This window comes from Phocoena sinus, chromosome 3, assembly GCF_008692025.1.
Source record: "Phocoena sinus isolate mPhoSin1 chromosome 3, mPhoSin1.pri, whole genome shotgun sequence".
NCBI lineage: Eukaryota > Metazoa > Chordata > Mammalia > Artiodactyla > Phocoenidae > Phocoena > Phocoena sinus.
This window is the reverse complement of record NC_045765.1, coordinates 46,395,224-46,415,607: the sequence shown is the minus strand read 5'-3', so window position 1 is coordinate 46,415,607 and position 20,384 is coordinate 46,395,224. Positions and strand designations below refer to the sequence as shown.

General features: G+C 41.9%; 2 protein-coding genes across 6 annotated transcripts in view; both read left to right on the top strand.

Moving 5' to 3' along the window:
- AFAP1L1 (actin filament associated protein 1 like 1) overlaps positions 1–7,248 on the top strand; it is a 71,398-nt gene extending 64,150 nt beyond the window's left edge. For all 5 annotated transcript variants that reach the window (XM_032625377.1, XM_032625374.1, XM_032625373.1 and 2 more), the window contains 3 exons: positions 1,076–1,254; positions 3,272–3,400; positions 5,389–7,248. In XM_032625377.1, coding sequence (XP_032481268.1) covers positions 1,076–1,254; positions 3,272–3,400; positions 5,389–5,412 — 332 coding nt within the window. In that variant the 3' untranslated portion in view covers positions 5,413–7,248. The remainder of the gene's footprint in view (positions 1–1,075; positions 1,255–3,271; positions 3,401–5,388) is intronic.
- Positions 7,249–9,692: 2,444 nt separating this feature from the next.
- Positions 9,693–20,147, top strand: GRPEL2 (GrpE like 2, mitochondrial). The gene is made up of 4 exons (XM_032628493.1): positions 9,693–9,795; positions 12,073–12,226; positions 13,179–13,260; positions 16,861–20,147. Exons 1-4 carry the CDS (start codon positions 9,719–9,721, stop codon positions 17,223–17,225), a joined length of 678 nt encoding a protein of 225 aa, XP_032484384.1. The 5' UTR covers positions 9,693–9,718; the 3' UTR covers positions 17,226–20,147.
- Positions 20,148–20,384: the final 237 nt, after the last annotated feature.

Here is a 20,384-nt window from a genome sequence, read left to right as displayed (position 1 = left end):
TCCTGCTCAGTTTTTTTCTATAGCATATCAGTTCTTGACATCTTAGATTATTTATTATATTTATTATATTGTTTTCTCTCCCTCCCTCTCTGTCTCTCTCTCTCTCACACACACACACACACACACACACAATTGTAAGTTCAATAAGGGCAAAGATCTTTGCCTGTACTGTGCCCAGTACCTAGCAAGCACTCAATAACTATTTACTGAATGAATGAATGAACGAATGAACAAATGAATGAAAAGAACAACCATTACTAGAAAACCCTCCAGTGCAGCCTCCTCAGGACAAACAATGGAACTAATCTTTAAATGTGGTAAGATCCAAAACAGCTCTTGGCACAAAGAAGGTCCTAATATAGGTTTGTTGGCTTAAACTGAATAAGCAGCAAAATCCTAGCAGGAACTTGTGATCAATGTAAAGCCTGTCTTATGATTCTTGGTTACAAGTAAGAGAAACCAAAGTGAAACTGGCTTAGAAATGAAAAGAAAAATGTAATTGGAAACTTAAGTGATCAGATATAGCAAGGTCCAGGGACTTAAATGATGTCACCAGGAAACATGTTTCTCTAATTCTTGCTTCTGCCTTCCCCTACATTGGTTTCATTCTCTGCCCCTCATGGTGGTATAAAGGCTACACAGCTCTAGCCATCACCGAATCTGTGCAGCCACTCCAGCAGAGAGGCTTCTCTTCCCAATAGCCCCCATAAACACCTCAGGATTCACTTTGATTGAACCAGCTTTGATTCCTCAACCAACCACTGTGACTAAAAAATGAGATATAATTATGGGCCAGGTCTAAGTTATGTGCCAATCCCCTGAACTAGGAGTGAAGTCAGCCCCAGCCAAACTACAGGGAATGAGAGGAGAATGGGGAAATGGGTATCGGGTAGATAAAAACCACACACCCCTGCATGGAGCTGGAACCCCAGGTCCGAAGTCCATCCCTTAACAAGGAGCGAGGCCTGGAAAGGCCCTCTGGGAAGGCAGACTAGGGCCTGAGGCCCTGCCAAACTCCCTGATGCTTCTGGCCAAACCAGGTTCAGCTATTTCTCATAGATGTCTTTGGACACAGGGGCAAAGTTAAAAGCTCTGGAAGAGGCCTTGGCCACCCTGGAAGCTCAGTGTCGGGTGAAGGAAGAGGGCCGGATCGACCTGGAGCTGCGGCTGGTGGCTGTGAAGGAGCGCTTGCAGCAGTCCCTGGCAGGGGGCCCAGCCCTGGGACTCTGCGTGAACAGCAATAACAAGAGCGGGGTGAGTCTACTCCCTTTTGCACCAGGGGCAGCTGCTCCTCAATACCCTCATATGCTACAGATCTTCATGATCATTCTTTAGGGGTAGGAGTTATGCTTATTTACAAATGAGAAAGCTGAGGCCCTAAGAGGAGAGGAAACATGCCATAAGTGGCACAGCTATGAAAGAGATTCTTGGAGCAAGTTTTCTGGCCTGTGTTCTCTCCACTGAAGCACTACTATTTGACTTTTTATACTGAATGTGATCTTAGAAGTGGCCTTGGGGTTATTGATAATAATAATATACTATACTGAATAACAAACTTGTATTGCTCAAGTTTGTTATTCTTATTCAAGTACAGGTTAAGATGCTGTACTGGCCGATCGTACCATAGGCCAGTACAGCATCTTAACCTGTATGATGTCACACAATCTTCGCAGCAGTCCTATGAGGTAGTACTATGTGTATTCACCTCATATGACAGACAAGGAAACTAAGGTTCAGATGTTGCATTATGTGCTCAAGGTCACTCAGTTAAGTGGGAGACAGGATCCCAAACCCAGGAAGTCTGACTCCAGAGCCTTGCTTTAGCCACCAGGCACACGCCCTCTCCTAGGATCCCCAGTGTACCAGTCCCTGTACTCAGGGCTTTGAATCCATTATCTCTAATGCTCCCAGCAACCATCACCTTGAATGGGATGTCCTCAGGGAGAACTTCACGGCCCTCAGTCTGTATCAGTGTCTCAACCCCAGGACTACTGCCAATAATTTTTTGTAGGACTGTCATGTGCATTGTAAGATATTTAGTAGCATCCCTAGCCTCTACCCACTTGATGCCAGTAGCTCCATGCCCAGTTATGACGACCAAAAATGTCTCCAGAAATTGCCAAATGTCCCCTGGGAGGACAAAACTGCCCCCATTTGGGAACCACTGGTCTAACCTAACAGTCCCATCTGTTATTCTGCCTCACAGCACTTAACCACAATTTGTGTGTGAATATATGTATATGTATACATGTATATATAGTATATTCATGTCCTTACATTCTGTCTCCCCCCACTAGATTGTATTTTTATTAAGAACTGGACTATGTCTGTTTTGTTTATCATTATAGCTCTAGTCCTTCAGAATCTGAAAAATAGTAGAAGTGCAATAAACGTTTGTCAAATGAATAAATGTTATACCCACTTTTACACAAGGAAATGGAGGCTCAGAGAGATGAAATAACTGGTCTGATAAGTGTGAGTTGTCATTGGGAACAGTATTCCTATTGCTGTCCTAGGTCAGGCCACACCTCATGACTCTAAAGCCAGAGCAGTTTCTTCCACTCCTACACTTCTACTCCCAGGGGCATTTCCAACCTCATTTACAGAAGAAGGGCTTAGGGGCTAGGGACAAAACAACTTCCCTGAGTCACAGAGGGCAGGTGGAGGAGTAGAAGTGGTTCCCCCATCCCAGCTGCTTCCTCCCACCAGCATGCCCTGATGTTCACATTCCACAGGGCTTTTCTCTCCACTTTTGATCCTTGTGATGGCCTTTGGAGACAGAGAGTCTTCTCTAAATTCCCTACAGGCTCAGCCATTAGTATGTCACACTCAAGGAACTACATCCAGCAAGGTACTAAGCAATCACCTGGAAAATATGAGTAAAGGCAGTGTAGAAAATGTGAAGGAATACAGGAGAAAGGTTGAGACAGGACTGTGGGATTTGAATCCCAACTGTCTCACTCACCAGCCTTATGGCCTTGAGCAGTGACTTGACCTTCTCATTTTCCTTATCTGTAAAATGGGACAAAATAATAATAGTACCTGCTTTATAGGACTGAAAAGGCTAGATGAGCTAACCTGGTCCATAGTGAGGGTTCAGTAATTTTAATTTTAGTAATTTTAGTCATTATCTTTATTCCAAGGCCCTCAAGTATCTTTTACCCCTCACCCTGTTTGATGCTGACATGTTTGCACAGTGCCTTCTTGGCAGGCTGGGTGTAAGTAGCAAGCACTAGACCTCACCTGTGTAACTATTTCTTGTCATCAACAGGAAACTGCAAATAAACCCCAAAACAATGCCCCAGAGCAACCTCTCCCTGTCAATTGTGTTTCTGAGCTGCGGAAGAGGAGCCCATCCATTGTAACCTCCAACCAAGGAAGAGTGCTACAAAAAGCCAAGGTACGGCCATAGATCAGCTAATCAAAATTCAGAGATCTGGAAGCTTCCTTTCTATGGAACCCCACCAAGAACCAAAAAGCCAGCTAGTGAGAAAGGCAGAGAACTGCCAATATATCCATGCAGTAAAACTCATGAACTTTGCTCAGAGGGCAAGACCTTCAAATCTCCTTCAGAACCTACTTATTCTTTCTTAACACATAGTTCTAACAAGCTTTGGTTTCTGAGCCTACAATATGTTTTGAGACATGAAAGGTCCCATTTCGTGGGTGAGGAAACTAAGTGAAGGGACTTGCCCAAGGTTATGCAGGGCATCAATGAGAGAGCTGGGATGCAAATCCATCTCTTCCAAGTCCATAGCTCACTCCATGATACTGGTCCACAGTACTATCTCTGAAACTTGTGTTTCAGAACTTCTTGAATTTTAGAAAGGTAATATGGTACATATAATATATATGATGAAAAACCCCAAGTTCTCAGGAGGTACTCTGTAAGCAAACACGTTGATAATTCTATAGCAAGACACATGAATATTCACATCACATCGAATAAATAGGTTACAAACAGCCTCATATCAGTTCAGGTCAGGTTTTGCCACTAAATGAGTTTGTGCCAAAACACTTTAAAAATGTTTTGGTTTCAGAGCTCTCTGGATTTCAGAATTACAGATAAGAAAGTGTAGACCTGAAAAACAAATACCTGAGCATTACGACATGAGATTAGAGAAGTAACCAGCCGAAGGCCAGATCATCTACATCAGACATCAGCAAACTTTTTCTGGAAAGGGCCAGACAGTAAATATTTGCAGCTTTGTGGACACATGGTCTCTTTCACAAGTCACCTCTGCCATCATAGCAGGAAAGTAGCCACAGACAATACGTAAACGAATGATTAACATGGCTGTGTCCCAATAAAACTTTGTTCATGGACACTGAGATTTGAATTTCATATAAATTTCAGGTGTCATAAAAAACTATTTTTTAAAAAAAAAAAAAACATTTAAAATCTGAAAAGTCATAGCTGGTGGGTCACACAGAAACATGTAGTGAGCCAGATTTGGCCCATGAGCCATAGTTTGCTTCTCCTTGATCCTTGTAGGCCATTGGAAGAACTTTGGATTTTGTTCTAACATAATGGAAAGTCACTGGCAAATTCTGACCAAGGAATTTTTAGATATGAATTACATTTTTAAAAGATCATTCTGACTACTATGTTGAGAATGGATGACGGGGTAAGAAAAATCAGAAGAAGTAACCTTGATGAGAGATTAGAAAGGTTTAGTGGAGGTGACAGTAACTAGCTGGCTTCGGAGGTAGAGCAGAAGGATTTGCTGATGAGGATGTGGAGGATGAGGAAAAGGAAGAAATCAAGGATGACCCCTAGGTCACTGCCCTGAGCAACTGCAGTCAAGGTGGTGAAGACGTGAGAGGGGCAGGTTGGGAATGGAGAATCCTCCCACCAAGAATTTTCTAACCACCATCTTCTGCCCTGGTTCACCCCATCCCCTCCAGGGCTGGCTGGACATGCCAGGGGTTTTTTATAGGTAAAAAGCCATTCACTGCTGGCCCTGACTTCAGTATTCATCTCAGGTGAACTCCTAGACAGCCCTGGGAGAACGAACAGAGCCCTGTGGGTTGCCTGCCCTCACCCTTCCTTACCAAGCTGCTTTGGCCTGTCTCCCATCAGCCTCCTACCCCAACCAAGGTGCTGTGGAAAAGCAGTGATGCAGTCCCCACTCCCCAACTTCTTCTGGGCCCCAGTTTCCTTGTCTGAGAAAGACAAACTGTAGTGTTTGAACCCCCTTAGAGATGAGACCCAGCATGGAGAAATGACTTACCCAAGGCCAAAGAAAGAGAGTGGGACTAGGACCCATGAATCTGTGATCTGGCCATGGAGATCTTTATATAATTAGGTGCAGTGGTATGTTTTTATCCTGCAGGTTACACTAGAATATTTAACAAACTGATACTTCCTGTCTTTCCATACTTCAGGAATGGGAAATGAAGAAGACCTAGAAAGAGGATGAGGATTTCATCCAAAGGAGATAACACCTTGTCCATCCAAGGCAGAAATGCTTTTTTCACAAGGAGACATCAGAAGACTGGAAGTAGCCCACACTCTCTGGGGCACCCAAAAGACCAGCCGTTATTGTCTGCATGATTATAGGGGACATGGGGAGGGAAGAAGGAGGAGAGAAGAGGGAAATGGAGGGCATCCTTATAACTTTACAGAGGGTGGAAATGGGGGTGGAGGGAGACAGAAATCTGCACAGTCGTAAAGGTTTTGTTAAATGTCTTTGCCTTCCCTTCTAAAGAAGAAATGAAAGCACATGTGAATAAGCCATTCCATCCCATTCTCAGCATCCCATTCCCAGTCCTTAGGAAAAAGGAAGGCAGTGCTGAGGCATCGGTGGTACAGTATAAAGGGACAGGACTGGATCATCTGATCTTGCTTATGCCAAATGGATTCATACTGGGCATTACTGACAACCTCTGGGCAAGATAAATAGGCTGAAAAATCAATACAGTTATCCCTAACTTGCATGAAGTGAACAAAAACTACAGAGATCACGTAAATTCTACAATCATTCCTCACGATTATAGAATCCTCATGATGCAGAATCCAGAATCCCTGATTTGAGTGTTTACAAATCAGAGATCTGGCAAAGAGGGGTTCAGCAGCTGACATACTTTAAGCTCACAGTGCTACTCAGTGACAAGAGCATGGATTTCTAATGTCCACAGGATGTTGCAGGCATTGTAGGATGGGGTCATTTGCTGTCAGTCAAGTCCCCTACCTAATTTACATGGCACTCAGGCTCTGGGAGCTATGGCTAGAAATCCAGGTGACACTCCTTGTCTTTAACCTTACCTTGCACTTGGAGGCCCACCAGTCTGCCCTTTCATACCTGCTATCAAGTAAAACTATCATGGAGAACCAAGAGGATGGTGGCTCATTTCTGCCACAGGGGTGCTAAACTTTTTACAGACACTTGATAGTTTTATAGGGGAGCAAGGACCTCAAGTCCCAGGCAGTCTCCTAACTGCGCTACTCACTACTTTCTCAACACTGTAGGCACTTTATAGGTCTTTACCACCTTTCCCTCCAATAAAGATAAAACCATTTAACTGTATAAGCTTAGAGGTTAGCTCAAGGGGAAAGAAGAGAAATCCCAGAATAACCTCTGGACACTTTGCTAGAGGCTACACACACTTTTCTTAACTAAGACTTTACATACTTGAGCCTCACCCAAACTTTATCACCCTCTGAGGTAGCTAGAGACCAAAGCAAGTAAAATAACCTGACCAAACGCACCTGGCTGCCAGAGGCAGCACTTAAGACTTAGGGCTAATGAGCCTGGATCCAGACAAGGCTGCTTGAGCCCTGCCTCTGCCACTTACCAGCTGTGACTTTGACCTCTCTGATTGCTTTCCTTACCTGTGAAAACCATGTTAACAATTGTACTCTTCTCCCAAGAATACTGGGGGAAAACCAGGTTAACAACTATACTTTCCTCCCAAGACTACTGGGGGAATTCAATGAGTTAATACACAGGAAACACCTTGTACAGCATCCAAGAAATAGGAAATGTTCAGCCATAGTGGTTCTTCTTATTAGCTAGATAAGAAAGGCCTGACTCAAAATCCTGTGTCCTTTCCACTGAAGAAGAAATGACTTTCATGTGGTTATTACGACCACCAAAAGCTAAAAGGCAACCAATCTATAACTAACAGCTTTCATCCAGATGCCACCTGAGTGTCTTCAGTAACAAAGGAGTTCACATAATCTGAATTGTCAATGTTCTTTTTTAAAATGTGGGTCCTGGAATGGCACCCAACAATCCAACTGTGTCCGCCGTGTGTGTCACATTCTTTCTTGTGCAGTTATTTTGAGGTTAAGTGCCTTTTGCCACCAATAGATCTTGGCTCTTTGAGAGGGGGTACCCTAGGAAATTAATAATTAACATTTATTGAGCACTCACCGCACATCAGACGCTGTTAGCCATGACTGGCTACACAGACATACAACCTGTGCAGTCAACCCCACACCTAGCAGGGCCCTGTGCCTGGTTTATTGCTCTGCTATTACTCTCTTCAGTAATTTCGAACAGGGGGTTCACACTTTCCTTTTGCCTTTTATGTAGGCGATCCTGGTGCTAACTAATTACTTTTCTAGGTATTAACCCTTTAATCTTTACTAAAACCCTGTGAGATAGGCTCTATTAACACAGTTTTCATAGTTCAGGAAATGGAAGCCCAGAGAGGTTAGGTAACTTGCTAAAGCCCACAATTAGGAAGTGGGAGAGCTGGCACCTGAATACATGTAGTCTGACCCTAGAACTCCCCTCCTTTTAGTTCCAAGGCTCTATTTCACTCATGTCTCCCCCTCCTCTTGCACTGCAGTATTCAGAAGCACAGACACTTAATAGATGAATAAGTGGATGCAGCACATCTGGTGTAACTGAGCTAAGAGAAGTGTTAACAAAATGGCTAAAACATGGATGCCAGTTCTGGTTTGGTTGTTTTTTCAAAGTGTAGGGTCATGGTTCTAAGGTGGACTTGGAGTTCCATCCTCCCCAACACTGCAAAGTGTTTGGACTATCAGATTTCTAGTATCACTGGATCCTCAGTGGGGGTCTTTGAGCAGGTTCACCAACCCCTCTGAGCCTTAGTTTTCTCCTATGTAAAAGAGGATCATAATCCCTCCTTAAACCATGCTGTTCTTTTCCTGGGGCCAAAAGGAAACAGAAGGTTGCTGGTTACAACACATTTGAGCTAGGCCCTGGATAGAATATAAGGATGTAGAAGACGCTAGCTTTGTCCTTATGGAACTCACGGACAGGCAGAGAAAAAATATGATCCAAATAGCTACCGTACAAGTAAGCCATCCTGTGGTGAAGATTCAGAATGTAGAAGGCACACTTCCCATCCCTTAAAAAAATTTTTTTTGACATTAGGGACTATCCGTTGACTAGTCTGGCAACTCCAAGTGCCCTCAACCCCAATCACCAGTCCTTTCTCACAACCTGTCAGTTTTCCATACTAAATCTCTCTAAAATTCATCCACTTTTTCCTATCTCCACTGGCACCATCCAACTTCATTAATTCATTCAACAAATGCTGGAACATCTACTATGTGCACCTACTGTACTCGATGTCAGAAATCACTGCTGTGAACAACACAGAAACTCTCATGAAGCTCATACCCTAGTTGAGAAAACGAACAAAATCCAGCAGAAGTGCTGGAGATAACTAAAACAGTAGCGACCTCAGATAAAGTGGTTACAAAGGTCTCTCCTGTGAGAAGACCCCAGGACAGAATACAACCCTTCTGTGCACGCACCAGTCCCAACAGCTTGTCTCCCCACCTCTTGGACCCAATCTCCTCACAGCAGTCAGTGACCCATTAAACACGTAAAGGCATCGTAACATGTTCCCCTTGCAATCAGAGTAAAACTCAAGTTCATTAGACAAAAAAAAAAAAACTTGACCTACATTAGGGCACTGTTCCACTCTGTTCATTAAGCATGAACAGACAAAAAAAAATCTCTGCCCTAATGCAACTGACACGTTAGTGAGGGGAAATGAGAAAACACACATTTTAAAACACAGTAAGTCGGGGGGGAAGGCGGAACTGGAGGAAAAAAAGCAAGGAAGAGTGATGGGAGATGAGAGTCAGGCTTCGACTTTTTTAATTCCTCAAGTGCTCTGGCCCTGCCTAACCACCGTCTTGTGTTGCTCCCCCGCTTCCTCAAGTACTTCAGTGCCTTACTCGCAATACCCCTCTTGACTTTGCAGATGCTGTTTCCCTCTACCTCAACCAGCTGCCTCTTCTTTTCATCTACTCATTATTCCGCTTTCAGTTCAAGTTATTTCCTTTGGGAAAACGCCCCACACTCGGCCATATCGTACTCTAGGCTTCCGCAGCACCAAGCCCCTCACCTTTAAACACCGGTCATATTTTGACTTTATAGGGCGTTAGCAATTGTTTGTTGTGCATAACTTCACGTAAGCTCCGTGAGGGTACAGCTGTTATTCCCTTTGGTCGCCGCGAATTCCGCGCATAGCACGGAGCCCACGCCCCTGTGACAGGAAACCAACCTACTCGCCGAATCCGCAGGGAGCCGGAAGGGTTGCGTTTCGTCTGAAGACCGGGTAGGAAACGGCGCAGGGACAACCCGACTAACAGCGTTCCCATACGGGGCCCTGAGAGAGAACGCCTTCCCGCGAAGGCTGCCGGGAAGCGTGGTTTTTGAAGCGAGCGTACTCGTCACTTGGGGCAAGTGCGCGTGCGCAGCCTCAGTCAGCCGAGGTGGGGAACATGGCCGTGAGGTTCCTGTGGGCGGTCCGGCGGCGGATGCAGCCCCTCCTGGCCTCGAGTGGCGCGTCAGATGGCAGGTAAGCGAGGCAGGCCGGGGATCCGGGACGTGAGGACGATGCAGGAGAAGCGATCCGGAGGGGCGATTTTAGGCTGGAGGGCGAGAGGACCTACCAAGCCTCTCGGCCGCTACGACTGGGCGCTCACGGCCCCATCTTACGGAGAGGGAAACTGAGGTCTACAGCCTTGCCTCCTTGCCGGGCCGAGGAGGGTGGAAAGATCCGAGGTCACGCCCTCGGAGATGAGAACTGTTATTCAGCCCGAGCGTCGATTGAATTGGGGAAGTACCCTTCCCATCCCCTTCTCGACAGCTTTGGTGTCTGCGGGTAATTTGGGATTCTCTCCCAACACTCTGTGTGATCGTATCTGAGCTTCACTTTACCTATCGGTAAAAGGAGGCCGTTGGACTTGGTCTTTACAAACGGCCCTTCCACCTGCCTTCGGGAGTTTGAGGTTCCGGTTGCTACTTTTATCCATCAGTTGCGACTTTTACTGATCATTTATCATGCCAATTGCAGAACTATGGGTAGTTCTTTTTATTCTTCCGTTTAATTGAGGAAACTGAGGTTTAGAAAAGTTGAGTAATGTCTCCAAACTTAAATACTCGTGAAGTGGTGGAACCCAGACCGGAAACCAGTCAGGGCTGTAGAATCGGCCCTTTAAAATTAGTGACCAATGTTACTTATTCTTAGGGACTATTCCCCGTTGACCGTTTATTTATCGGAAGGAATAAAAATTGCTGAGTTGGGGGATGCGTCAGGTTGGATCTCTGAAAAGTAAATTAAATTACGGTGAAATCCAGAAATTTTGCATAACTATCTGTCACCTTTTTAACACACCTGACCCAGCACTGGGGTGAGAGGTTGAATTCCGGGTTTCAAGCTTTTTTTTTTTTCTTTCCTAGTCTTTTTGACAGTTTGTGGTGTAGGGAAGTGATCAGAAGGAAAATGTTCCCTTCTAATAAAATTTCCCCGACTCCAGTTCTGAAACAGTAGCAATTCAATGGATGCGCCGCAACTCCCTCTTTCTCACGACTTGGGCCCTGGCCGTGTGCCCTTTCACCTGGCCCTGAGGATATCTTGACCTCATTTCAATTGGATAAGTGTAGTTTGTTAGGAATTTAGGAGGAAGGATCTATTTCACCCTGTGTGATGTGTCCCAGATCTGTGGTGACCAATTTTCGAAATAAAAATGTGTAATCTTGTGTAATCTGACATCAGATCATAATAACTGAATTCAGGACTGGCCTGGAAGATAAAAGTAATCTTGCCCACACCCTTATACTGATGGTTCCCTCTTCCCTTTCTTGAAGTAAACTCCTTTACCTCCTTTAAGCCTTTGCTTAGATTTCACCTCAGTGGCCACTTTTCAATATATACCAGTTTAAATAAATAAACTATTTGTTTTAGAGACCTTTTGCGCTCACAGATTTCTTGATGGTTTTATTTCATATTAAGTTATGATGATCCAGGAGGTGTAATGGAAACTTCCTTGAACAGGGGGCTCAGAACTGCCACAATCCAAGATCTGCAAACTAGCCCCTACTCTAAACTTTTTATGTGAACTGAACTATATGTCTATATGATCTGTTTTATTCACCTGTATATAGTTCACAGTCCACAACATATAGTAAATGTTTTATAAGTTTTTGATTGACTTGATTTTACATATAGGTGAGCTCCCAACTCATTTTCTCTTAGTGTAGGTTCTCTTCCCTAAAAGCCTTGCTTTTACTTAGAGCTTGTGATCAAGATGGCTTTAGAATTCCAGGCCTCACTCCAATTCGATAAGGTACCTTTACTGGGCTTAATTTTCCCCACCTATAAAATGAGGGATTGAACCTGAACTGTACGGCTTTTTGTTTTGAATTCTCACTTCTGATATTGCCCTGCTGGTTCTAGGTATTATAATTTCGCTTTCTCTTGCTGACTTTTGTGTCCCCACTTCCAGCTATTTCTACTGCCTGATGCTCAGTATCCTGATTCAACAATACTGACTATGTAATCTTGAGCAAGTCATAAGCCTCTCTGAGCTTCGGTTTTCTCATCTATAAAATAGGGATGATGATAGTATTTATCTCACATGTTGTAAGATGAAAAGATGATTTAAGTAAAACCCTGTCAACTGTGTCTGGCCTTTAGCAAGCACATTATAAGTGTTTGTATTGTTACTGAGACTGAAAGCACTTTGTCTAGAGAGAGTCAATCTGGGAAACATTCCAGCCTCTGAACCTGGTTATAACTTTGGCTGTTTGTGACGGCATTTCTTCATAATGCACCACCTCCCTCCCACTTTAGGGGATGGCTGCATCCTTTCAGCACTGCCACCCAGAGAACCGCTGGTGAAGACTGCAATTCTGAGGACCCTCCTGATGAACTTGGGCCCTCTCTTGCAGAACGAGCCTTAAAGCTAAAAGCTGTTAAACTGGAGAAGGAAGTCCAGGATTTAACAGTGGGTAGATTTTATATTATCTGTTCATATATTCTGTAACATATATCATATTTTCTGTTATCTGTTTATATTATCTATATTCACATCTTTTCTCTGATTTAAATATCCACGTAAAGTTTTTTAAGTCAGTTTTTAAACTGTTTCTTCTAATTAGCTCTTTACCCCTCTTGCTAGATATACTAGGCAAAATAATCTGTACTAGTTCAAAAACATTACTGACTATGGATACTCATCTCTTTTCAGTTCCCTGGTGTGTCACAGTACTTAGATACCTGATATTTTGGTAGCTTCAAAGGAGGTACAGTGCCTGGCATGTAGTACACACTCAATTAATATTTGTTGAATGAGTGAGGTCATTTATCATTGCATTCTGCCAGTCAGACTACCTCTGGCTTACTGTGCCAGTACTAGACTGACACACTTTGAGAAAGAGAAATAATTAGAGTAATTCCAAAGCAGGACTGCCCAAAAATGGTAAGGGGTTTGGAAAGTGTGTCTTGTGAGAGGAATGAAAGGAACCAGGGATTATAAAAATGAAAGAAGAAAAGACTAAAGAGGCTAAATAATTGGCTTAAATTGATGACATATTTTTAAAACTTACTCTTGGCTATCCTAGAGTTCAGTTCAACAAAAGAAAGTTGAAGAGTGGCAGTGTTGCCTGAAGGTGAAAAAGAAAGCTTTTTCTCAAGATAATGAGCTTGAAAACAGTTGTTCTGTGTTCAAACTGGCAGCCTAAATGACAGCCTATCAGGGCCGCTATAAAGAGAGATTCCTGCTATGACTGGGAATTTGGAGTAGCTGATCTAAGATTCCTACACAACTCGTGTTGTTGTTGTTGTTGTTTTAATAAAAATCTATACCAAGGGTGAAATTTGTAAAGTAAGCAAAAAGTTTCTTTTCCACCAATAGGCATTTGTTTTCTTACCATTTTGACTTTGCTTTTGATGCTCAGGTGAGATACCAGAGAGCTATAGCTGATGGTGAAAATATAAGAAGGCGAACCCAGAGATGTGTAGAAGATGCCAAGATATTTGGTGAGAGGTTTATTAATAATAAAAATACCTTTTAGTTTAAGGGCACTTACTAGCAGTTGTGCACACTGAACTTAGCAAAAGACACATCTGGGTCCTTAACCAATCTATACCCTGCCCTTCCTCTATCCCCCTAGGCTTTCTGCTCTGCTTATTGGGAATGTTGTCAAGTGAACCATTTGCTAAAGTAATATTTGCCTTTATTTTCACCTGACATTTGTTATTTTATTTTTCAAGCATGTACAGTTAACATTCTAGTGCCTATACAGGCAATTCGGTTTAACTCATTAATGAACAAGTGAATCATTAAGATGTTCAGAAGAGAATCCAAAGAGCAGACACAAAGGCAATCATAAATGCTGAGATTTGCTTCACATAAGCAAAATTGGTCCATAACCATAGTGCAATAATCAACTGTATCTCCACCAGACAGTTTTCACAACTATAGACAAAAATCATTTGCATTACTGTCAGTGTTCTACAGCTTGCTGAGTTATAACTCGAAGGTTCAGACCACATGGAATCAGATAACCCTGAAAGCTGTGCTAGATTGAATCTATTTTTTCACTGATGGCATTGAATAATCTTTTTGGTCCATTTCAAAGTCGTTCAGAAATTTTTTCCTAAATGCACCACTTCTTGTTCCAAATCTGTTCACGAAAATGTTAATTGAATAACAGGGATTCAAGAGTAAAGGGCAAATCTGTGATTACTTGCTGTACTCACAATTTAATATGGAGCATTATACTTTGACTACACATAGAATGGAGTGCTTGAGGGGCCCTTGGACTCTATCTAGTCCAGTCTCCTCTTATAGGCAAGCTAGAAAAAGTTATTTGACAACAGGTGTAGACATGAATCCATTGATTCCTGATCCCTAATCTATTATTCTTTCCCTTATATCACACTCCTTCCTGTTCTCTGGATTTTATCCGCTATTTGTACAGGGGATTCACTTCATTCCTGTCCTGTCCAACCCTAGTCCTTTGGCTTAGCCTTCTGCTTTTCGTTCAGTGCTGTAGATATCACGTTTCAAGACTTTGAGTAAATTCTAACCCCCAAATTGTATTCCTGAATAGCTAAATACTGACCCCCCAATTGTGTTCCTGATATTTCATCCAAGTTTTAGTCTCATATTTCCAGCTATCAGGGCTCAGTGGCCAAGCCTGCCACCTGTTAGTCCATAAATACAGTTCTGAATTTCATCAGAAAAAATTTGTGGAAATTTATTTTCTCTTTTGTTAAATAATCACCTACATAAGATGCTTGATTTTGCCTCTTGTCCCACAAAACGTAAAATATGTACTATATGGCCCTTTAGAGAAAAAGTCTGCTGACCTCTAACCACAGGGAATTTTTGTGGCAAATAGAACAGTTGTGATAAGGGGAAGACTTCCTGCCTGCTTGCGGGGAGCAGAGTGAGTTGGCTTACCACAAGTCAAGCTTCGATGCTTTAGGAACTGGCTTATGTCAGTTCCTCAAGAATTAATAAGGTTCTCAGGAACAAATACATATTAAATAAACTCAAAAGAATTTGGTAATCTAATTTGTTAATTTATAGAGAAAAATGTGTCAAGCAAAACATGAAGATTGCTCAGTGAGCATGGAAGTAGAAAAAAAAGAAGAAAGTTTTCATTGTCATTAAATTAACATACAGTATAGCATGACGACTATCCTCCTTCCAGGGACAGTCTTGTCTCAGTAACCCATTTTCTCTTAAACAGGTCACAGAGATCCCTTTTTTCCCTCTAAGAAATGTTGCGGACACCAACCATCTATTGAAGTAACACAGTAATAGGAATAGGATCAGAGACTGAACCCCTCACTGTACAGACAAGAGAACCTAGGCTTCTGTTTACCCAGATTCATACAGCTTTACTGACTAGAAGCCAGGACTTTTTGTACCATGGCAGTGTACAAATCAGTCCAGCAACTTACAGCTTTCAAATTCAATTTGAGTATTTGTCTTCCTTTGTATAGCCAGGGAAAGCCTTTGATGTCCCTGATTGATCTTTATCAGACAGTCTTTCCTCTTGGATGGAATTCCAAATTTTATCAGTATACTTTTCAAGGCTTTAGCTAATCTATTCTACCTTTTCAGCTGATGTCATTAACAGCCATTAATATATATGGCTCCCATCCCTCATAGTGATGGGAGAGGTATCTTGTGGAACTCACCAAGTCTAGTTCCCTGGAAAGGCCTGCTGCTTTCACTCTTTCCTCTCCATTGCCTCCTCTCCTACTCCAGGCCATATTATACCAAGATTACTTCAGTTGGCTCTCTTCCATTTCTTATGATATCTTTTCTTCTCACCCATCTATGATGCCCCCAGCACCCCACATAAATTGTGTATGTTACTAGACAATTTGACTCCTCTTCCACTTGTTTTGCTCAAGAAGCTATAATGGATTTCTATTACCCAGAAGTTAAAGATAGAATTTTTGCCTCTCTGTCAGTCATTCCTTCCCATCCAGGCAGTACATACCTGGGAAATCTCTCCTCTGTCATCATCTCTTTTATTGGCTGCCTGCTTTGACACAGGGCCTTAAACCTGTCACTGGACCAAAGCTAGATCAACAAAGTCCTTCGCCCCTCACCAGCTTTACCAGGGCGTTTGTGTCACCATAGGTATCTGTGATGATGATGTTCCTTATCATTTCTGTAAGAAGAATGAAGAATGCAGCATTGGGAGTAATGAGATTTCTCAACAACTGAGTTCACTTTTATAAAGTTTATGTGACTCTAAAAAGATTAGACAAGCTTGGTGGCCTGTCTTCAGCAAGTGTATATAACTTCATAGTAGGCATTAAGAGACTTACCTCATCTGTGGAGTATATTTTTTTCCTGTTCCTATTTAGCTAATCCTCAAGAATAAACCACTCTTCGACTCCTCCTTAGCACAGTCTTGTCTACTATTCTTTTTTTTTTTTTCTTTTTTTTTTTTGTGGTACGCGGGCCTCTCACTGTTGTGGCCTCTCCCGTTGCGGAGCACAGGCTCCGGACGCGCAGGCTCAGCGGCCATGGTTCACGGGCCCAGCCGCTCCGCGGCATGTGGGATCTTCCCGGACCGGGGCACGAACCCGTGTCCCCTGCATCGGCAGGCGGACTCTCAACCACTGCGCCACCAGGGAAGCCCCTTGTCTACTATTCTTTTATTATTCCCCCATCAGTGAAATACAAGTGTCTTGTTTCTATTGAGAATGTATGCCTTTCCACAAATGAGACAGGCGGGAATTTTCAAAATATTCATAACTTAGTACTAAAGGTGAATAGCAACAAAGATACAAGAAGCATATAAGTCAAGTTTTTAAAGGACAGGTTTCTGAACCTTTTGTATATAGTCTCACCTAGTTCTTGGGTTCTAACCATCTTCCCCATTTCCCAGAATACTTCCTAGTCATATGCCTTCCAAGAGAAATGCTGGCTCGTCAGTTGGGTGTCAGGGGTAATCATTGGTGATGATCCCTGAATCCTTTGTGGCAATCTTTTCATTTCCTGGGGTACCCAGTATACCAGCCAGCTCTCTGAGCCTTCCCCAAACTGCGCCCTCAAGAGCAGAGTGGTTTCCTCACAAACAGTAAGAGTATTTGGTTTCTCTGTAGGAATTCAGAGTTTCTGTAAGGATTTGGTGGAGGTGGCAGACATTTTGGAGAAGACTACAGAGTGTATTTCTGAAGAAACAGAGCCTGGAGACCAGAAGCTCACTCTGGAGAAGATCTTCCGAGGCTTGTCACTTTTAGAAACAAAGCTGAAAAGCGTGTTTGCCAAACATGGCCTGGAGAAGATGACACCCATTGGTGACAAATATGACCCTCATGAGCATGAACTCATCTGTCATGTGCCAGCTGGTGTTGGGGTGCAGCCTGGCACTGTGGCATTAGTAAGGCAGGATGGCTACAAGCTTCATGGCCGCACCATTAGACTTGCCCAGGTGGAAGTGGCAGTGGAGTCTCAGAGAAGACTATGAATGGGCCCAGAGGAAATGAATGTTCTCCCGGAGTGCAGTCACCTGTGATTCCTTTATTTATTAAACTAGGTTCGTATTGTACATGAGGTACTTCATGTGATCTGTTTTGGATTTAGTCATATTGGCTTTATTTCTAAGATACTCTTTTGATTTAATGTGACCTGTTTGGTCTCATCAGAAGTCTTGCCATTGGGCATTTGAACAATGTGACAAGTGTTCCTGTGGCCTTATCAAAATACGTTTAAGAAAATTATTTTTAAATTGGTACTCTGATGACTTTCAATCCAAAATTTTTTTTAAAGGTGGAAATGAGTATATGTTTATGTATTTTCAACTAAATGTTCCTTACTAATGGTCCCTATAAAAGGAATTATATAGAATCTTGTATTTGTGGGAAAAGGAGATGGTAGGGATTGGTTTAATATTTGGGTACTTAAATGATAAAGCTTTATAGTTGTATGAATTTAAATCATTTCGGTTGATTTTTATGCACGTAGATTTTCAGGACTTCCCGTTTTTATTTTATTTTTCTTTTAGCCATCTTTTGTCCTTGTAGTTCCTGCCAGATAAGACTTCATATTCATACTCATTGTCCCTTTTCAAATCCCATTTACAAGGCTAATGGCCCAGGCAAGACTTGGAAGGCAGAGACTGGCAAGAAATCAAGATACCAGGTCCCTTTCAAGCAAGTATGGCCAAGAAACCTTGTGCTTTCTTTGTTGAGTTATCTTCAATTTATTTTCAGCCTCCTCCCTAGGTATATAATCATTTCAGGGAAATTGAGGCAGCACCAACAGCTAAAGACCTAAATTGGTCTATATAGATAATTTACCCACAACTTCTCTTTCCACCAGCCCTTAAATCCTCTGCCACTTTGTCAGATTTACCTTATGATCCTTTATTAGATTACGTGGGGAGGTGGTCAGGACAAAAAAATGTTAGGTTCCCGTGATTCCTCATTAGTTATGCTAGGTTTGGGGTGTTTTTTTTGGGGGGGTGGGGTACTGACAATTCACTACCTCTCTTACATTGACAAGCATTATTTCCTAGTTTTTGTGTCTGTCTTATGTCACATGTGTAAACATCTAGCTCCCCTTTTATGTATTGACCTCCTAGAGTTAATGAGCCTATGTGTATATTTTTTATTTCAGTCTTGCTTATAGATAGTGTTCTGTAAAAAATTTATTCAATAAATGAGTTAGTGAAAGAATGAGATATATATATATATCTATCTATCTATCTATCTATCTATATATATATATCAATTGGACATTAGAAAGGAGGTCATATGGTTATTTTAGTGTTAGAAGCAGCCTTCATGGTGATCTAATCTCACCCCTTCAGCTTCTTCTGAAGTATGAAAACATAGTCCTTTTAGGACTAGACTCAAAGAAAAAAAAAAATCTCTAAAACTAGTAAACTAAATTTTAGTGAGAACTTAAGTAAGAAACAACTAGATATTAACTTCAGTCATTTAAGATTCAACAGTTCTATAACAAACATGCAAATATGTCCCCAGCAGAGAATTAAATGTTGTTAGGTGTCCAGATTGCCCAGGTTTAGGTTTAAGTTACTTACCCATAAAATAAATCCATTCCTACTAGAACTCTATGACCCCATTCTGTGGGGTGGTGAAAGTTATCCTCTTAGACATCATAGATAGTTCTAGCATACTACACAAGCATGTATCAACAAAGCATCCCCCAATGGGTCCTACCACCTCCACCAGATTTAGACACTTAAACAAATACATGCTTCTAAGATGCAAGCAAAAGACTGTTGGTGAGATTTTAAAACCAGAACCTCTTTTGTCATTCCACTAAGTACATACTGTAAATATAATGAGCAGTCAGATTTCACAATAGGAATTTGTCTTTTTTTGCCTTCATTCCTTTGAGATTAACAAATAGTGACGACGAGAAAATGAGCCAATTATGATTTCCTTTGTGTTCTTGGATCACTAGCTATCATTACCAGTGAATTAGAATAACCATAATTTTAGGTGTGGAATGTTCTGATTACTTGAAGAGTTTTTATTCCTTGCAACCTCCTGTTTTAGCAAGTAGACTGAGAATAATTTTAGATTCTTCTACTATTCAGTAGTTTTGCAGACTTAAAAGTATAAATTTAGAAGATGGAGCTATAACAGTGAGAATCTCAAAATGCTGAAGGGCTTTCACGAGCCAGTGCAGCATAATAGAGCATAGTAGGCTTAGTAGGCATCAACTTGAACACAATTCCCAGCCTAGTCACTTCACTCTTCTGAGCCTGCTTCCACGTTTGTAAAATGGTTATAATTCTCAAAATATTGTGAGGATTAAGCGAAATGTGCAAATTGCCTATTACAGTAGGCCCTCAAATATTTATTTTTATTGCCTTTTATTATACACATTGTTTTTCGTATGTTTTTATAGTTGCCTAAAGCCTAGGGGAAGGGAAAGACTGGTTAAGTGGTGCTTGACTATAAAGAAAATGGTAAGCTAATCAATCACAGTGAACTTATTTTCCTTTTAGCTTCTGTTTTTTGTGTTTGTCTGTTTTAGCCATAACAAGGAAATCTACATTTTTAGACTGGAGAAATAAAATTTTTTCAGTGCCCTTAATTATTTTCATCTTGATGGTAAAGTAAAAAGACATCATTGGCTTGCCGATGATATGTGTAAGGAAGCTTTGACTCATTTGAAGAGGGATCTTGATGCTTTAGTACTTGGATTTTACGAATCTTTTGTGGATTTTCCTCACTGCCATAAAGGAATTATTCAGTTTGATACTGATATAAGCTTGTGGTGCTCTTTCATGGCAAAGGATTTAATAAGTGAAGAAGGGTTCTTAAACACTAAAGCAAAATCAAATAAGGAAGGCTAAGGATGAAATATAATCTTCAGAAACAACTTTAATAAAACCTTAATTGAAATAACTGTGTTTCACGTGTTTAGTGTCTTTGTCTGCCAGATTCATATTGTGTATTGACGCGGTCACTTCACTAATTGCTGACCCACCTTATTGACACTCAGTGGAGGTCCCAGCAGCCCAGCCAAGTGGATGCAGTGTATGCATTCCACACCTTGCCTTGGTGTTGAAGTCTTGTCTGCTCTTCTGCCTCCTTGACTTGCTTCCTTCTGATTTCTATGTATTTCTTAGATCTGGACTCCTGTTTCT

Excerpts from the sequence above, each read along its gene's own strand:
- GRPEL2 (XM_032628493.1), top strand. The coding sequence starts at position 9,719 with ATGGCCGTGAGGTTCCTGTGGGCGGTCCGGCGGCGGATGCAGCCCCTC. Across the intron at positions 9,796-12,072 it reads AGTGGCGCGTCAGATGGCAG|GGGATGGCTGCATCCTTTCA; the intron begins GTAAGCGAGGCA and ends CTCCCACTTTAG. Across the intron at positions 13,261-16,860 it reads AGAAGATGCCAAGATATTTG|GAATTCAGAGTTTCTGTAAG; the intron begins GTGAGAGGTTTA and ends GTTTCTCTGTAG.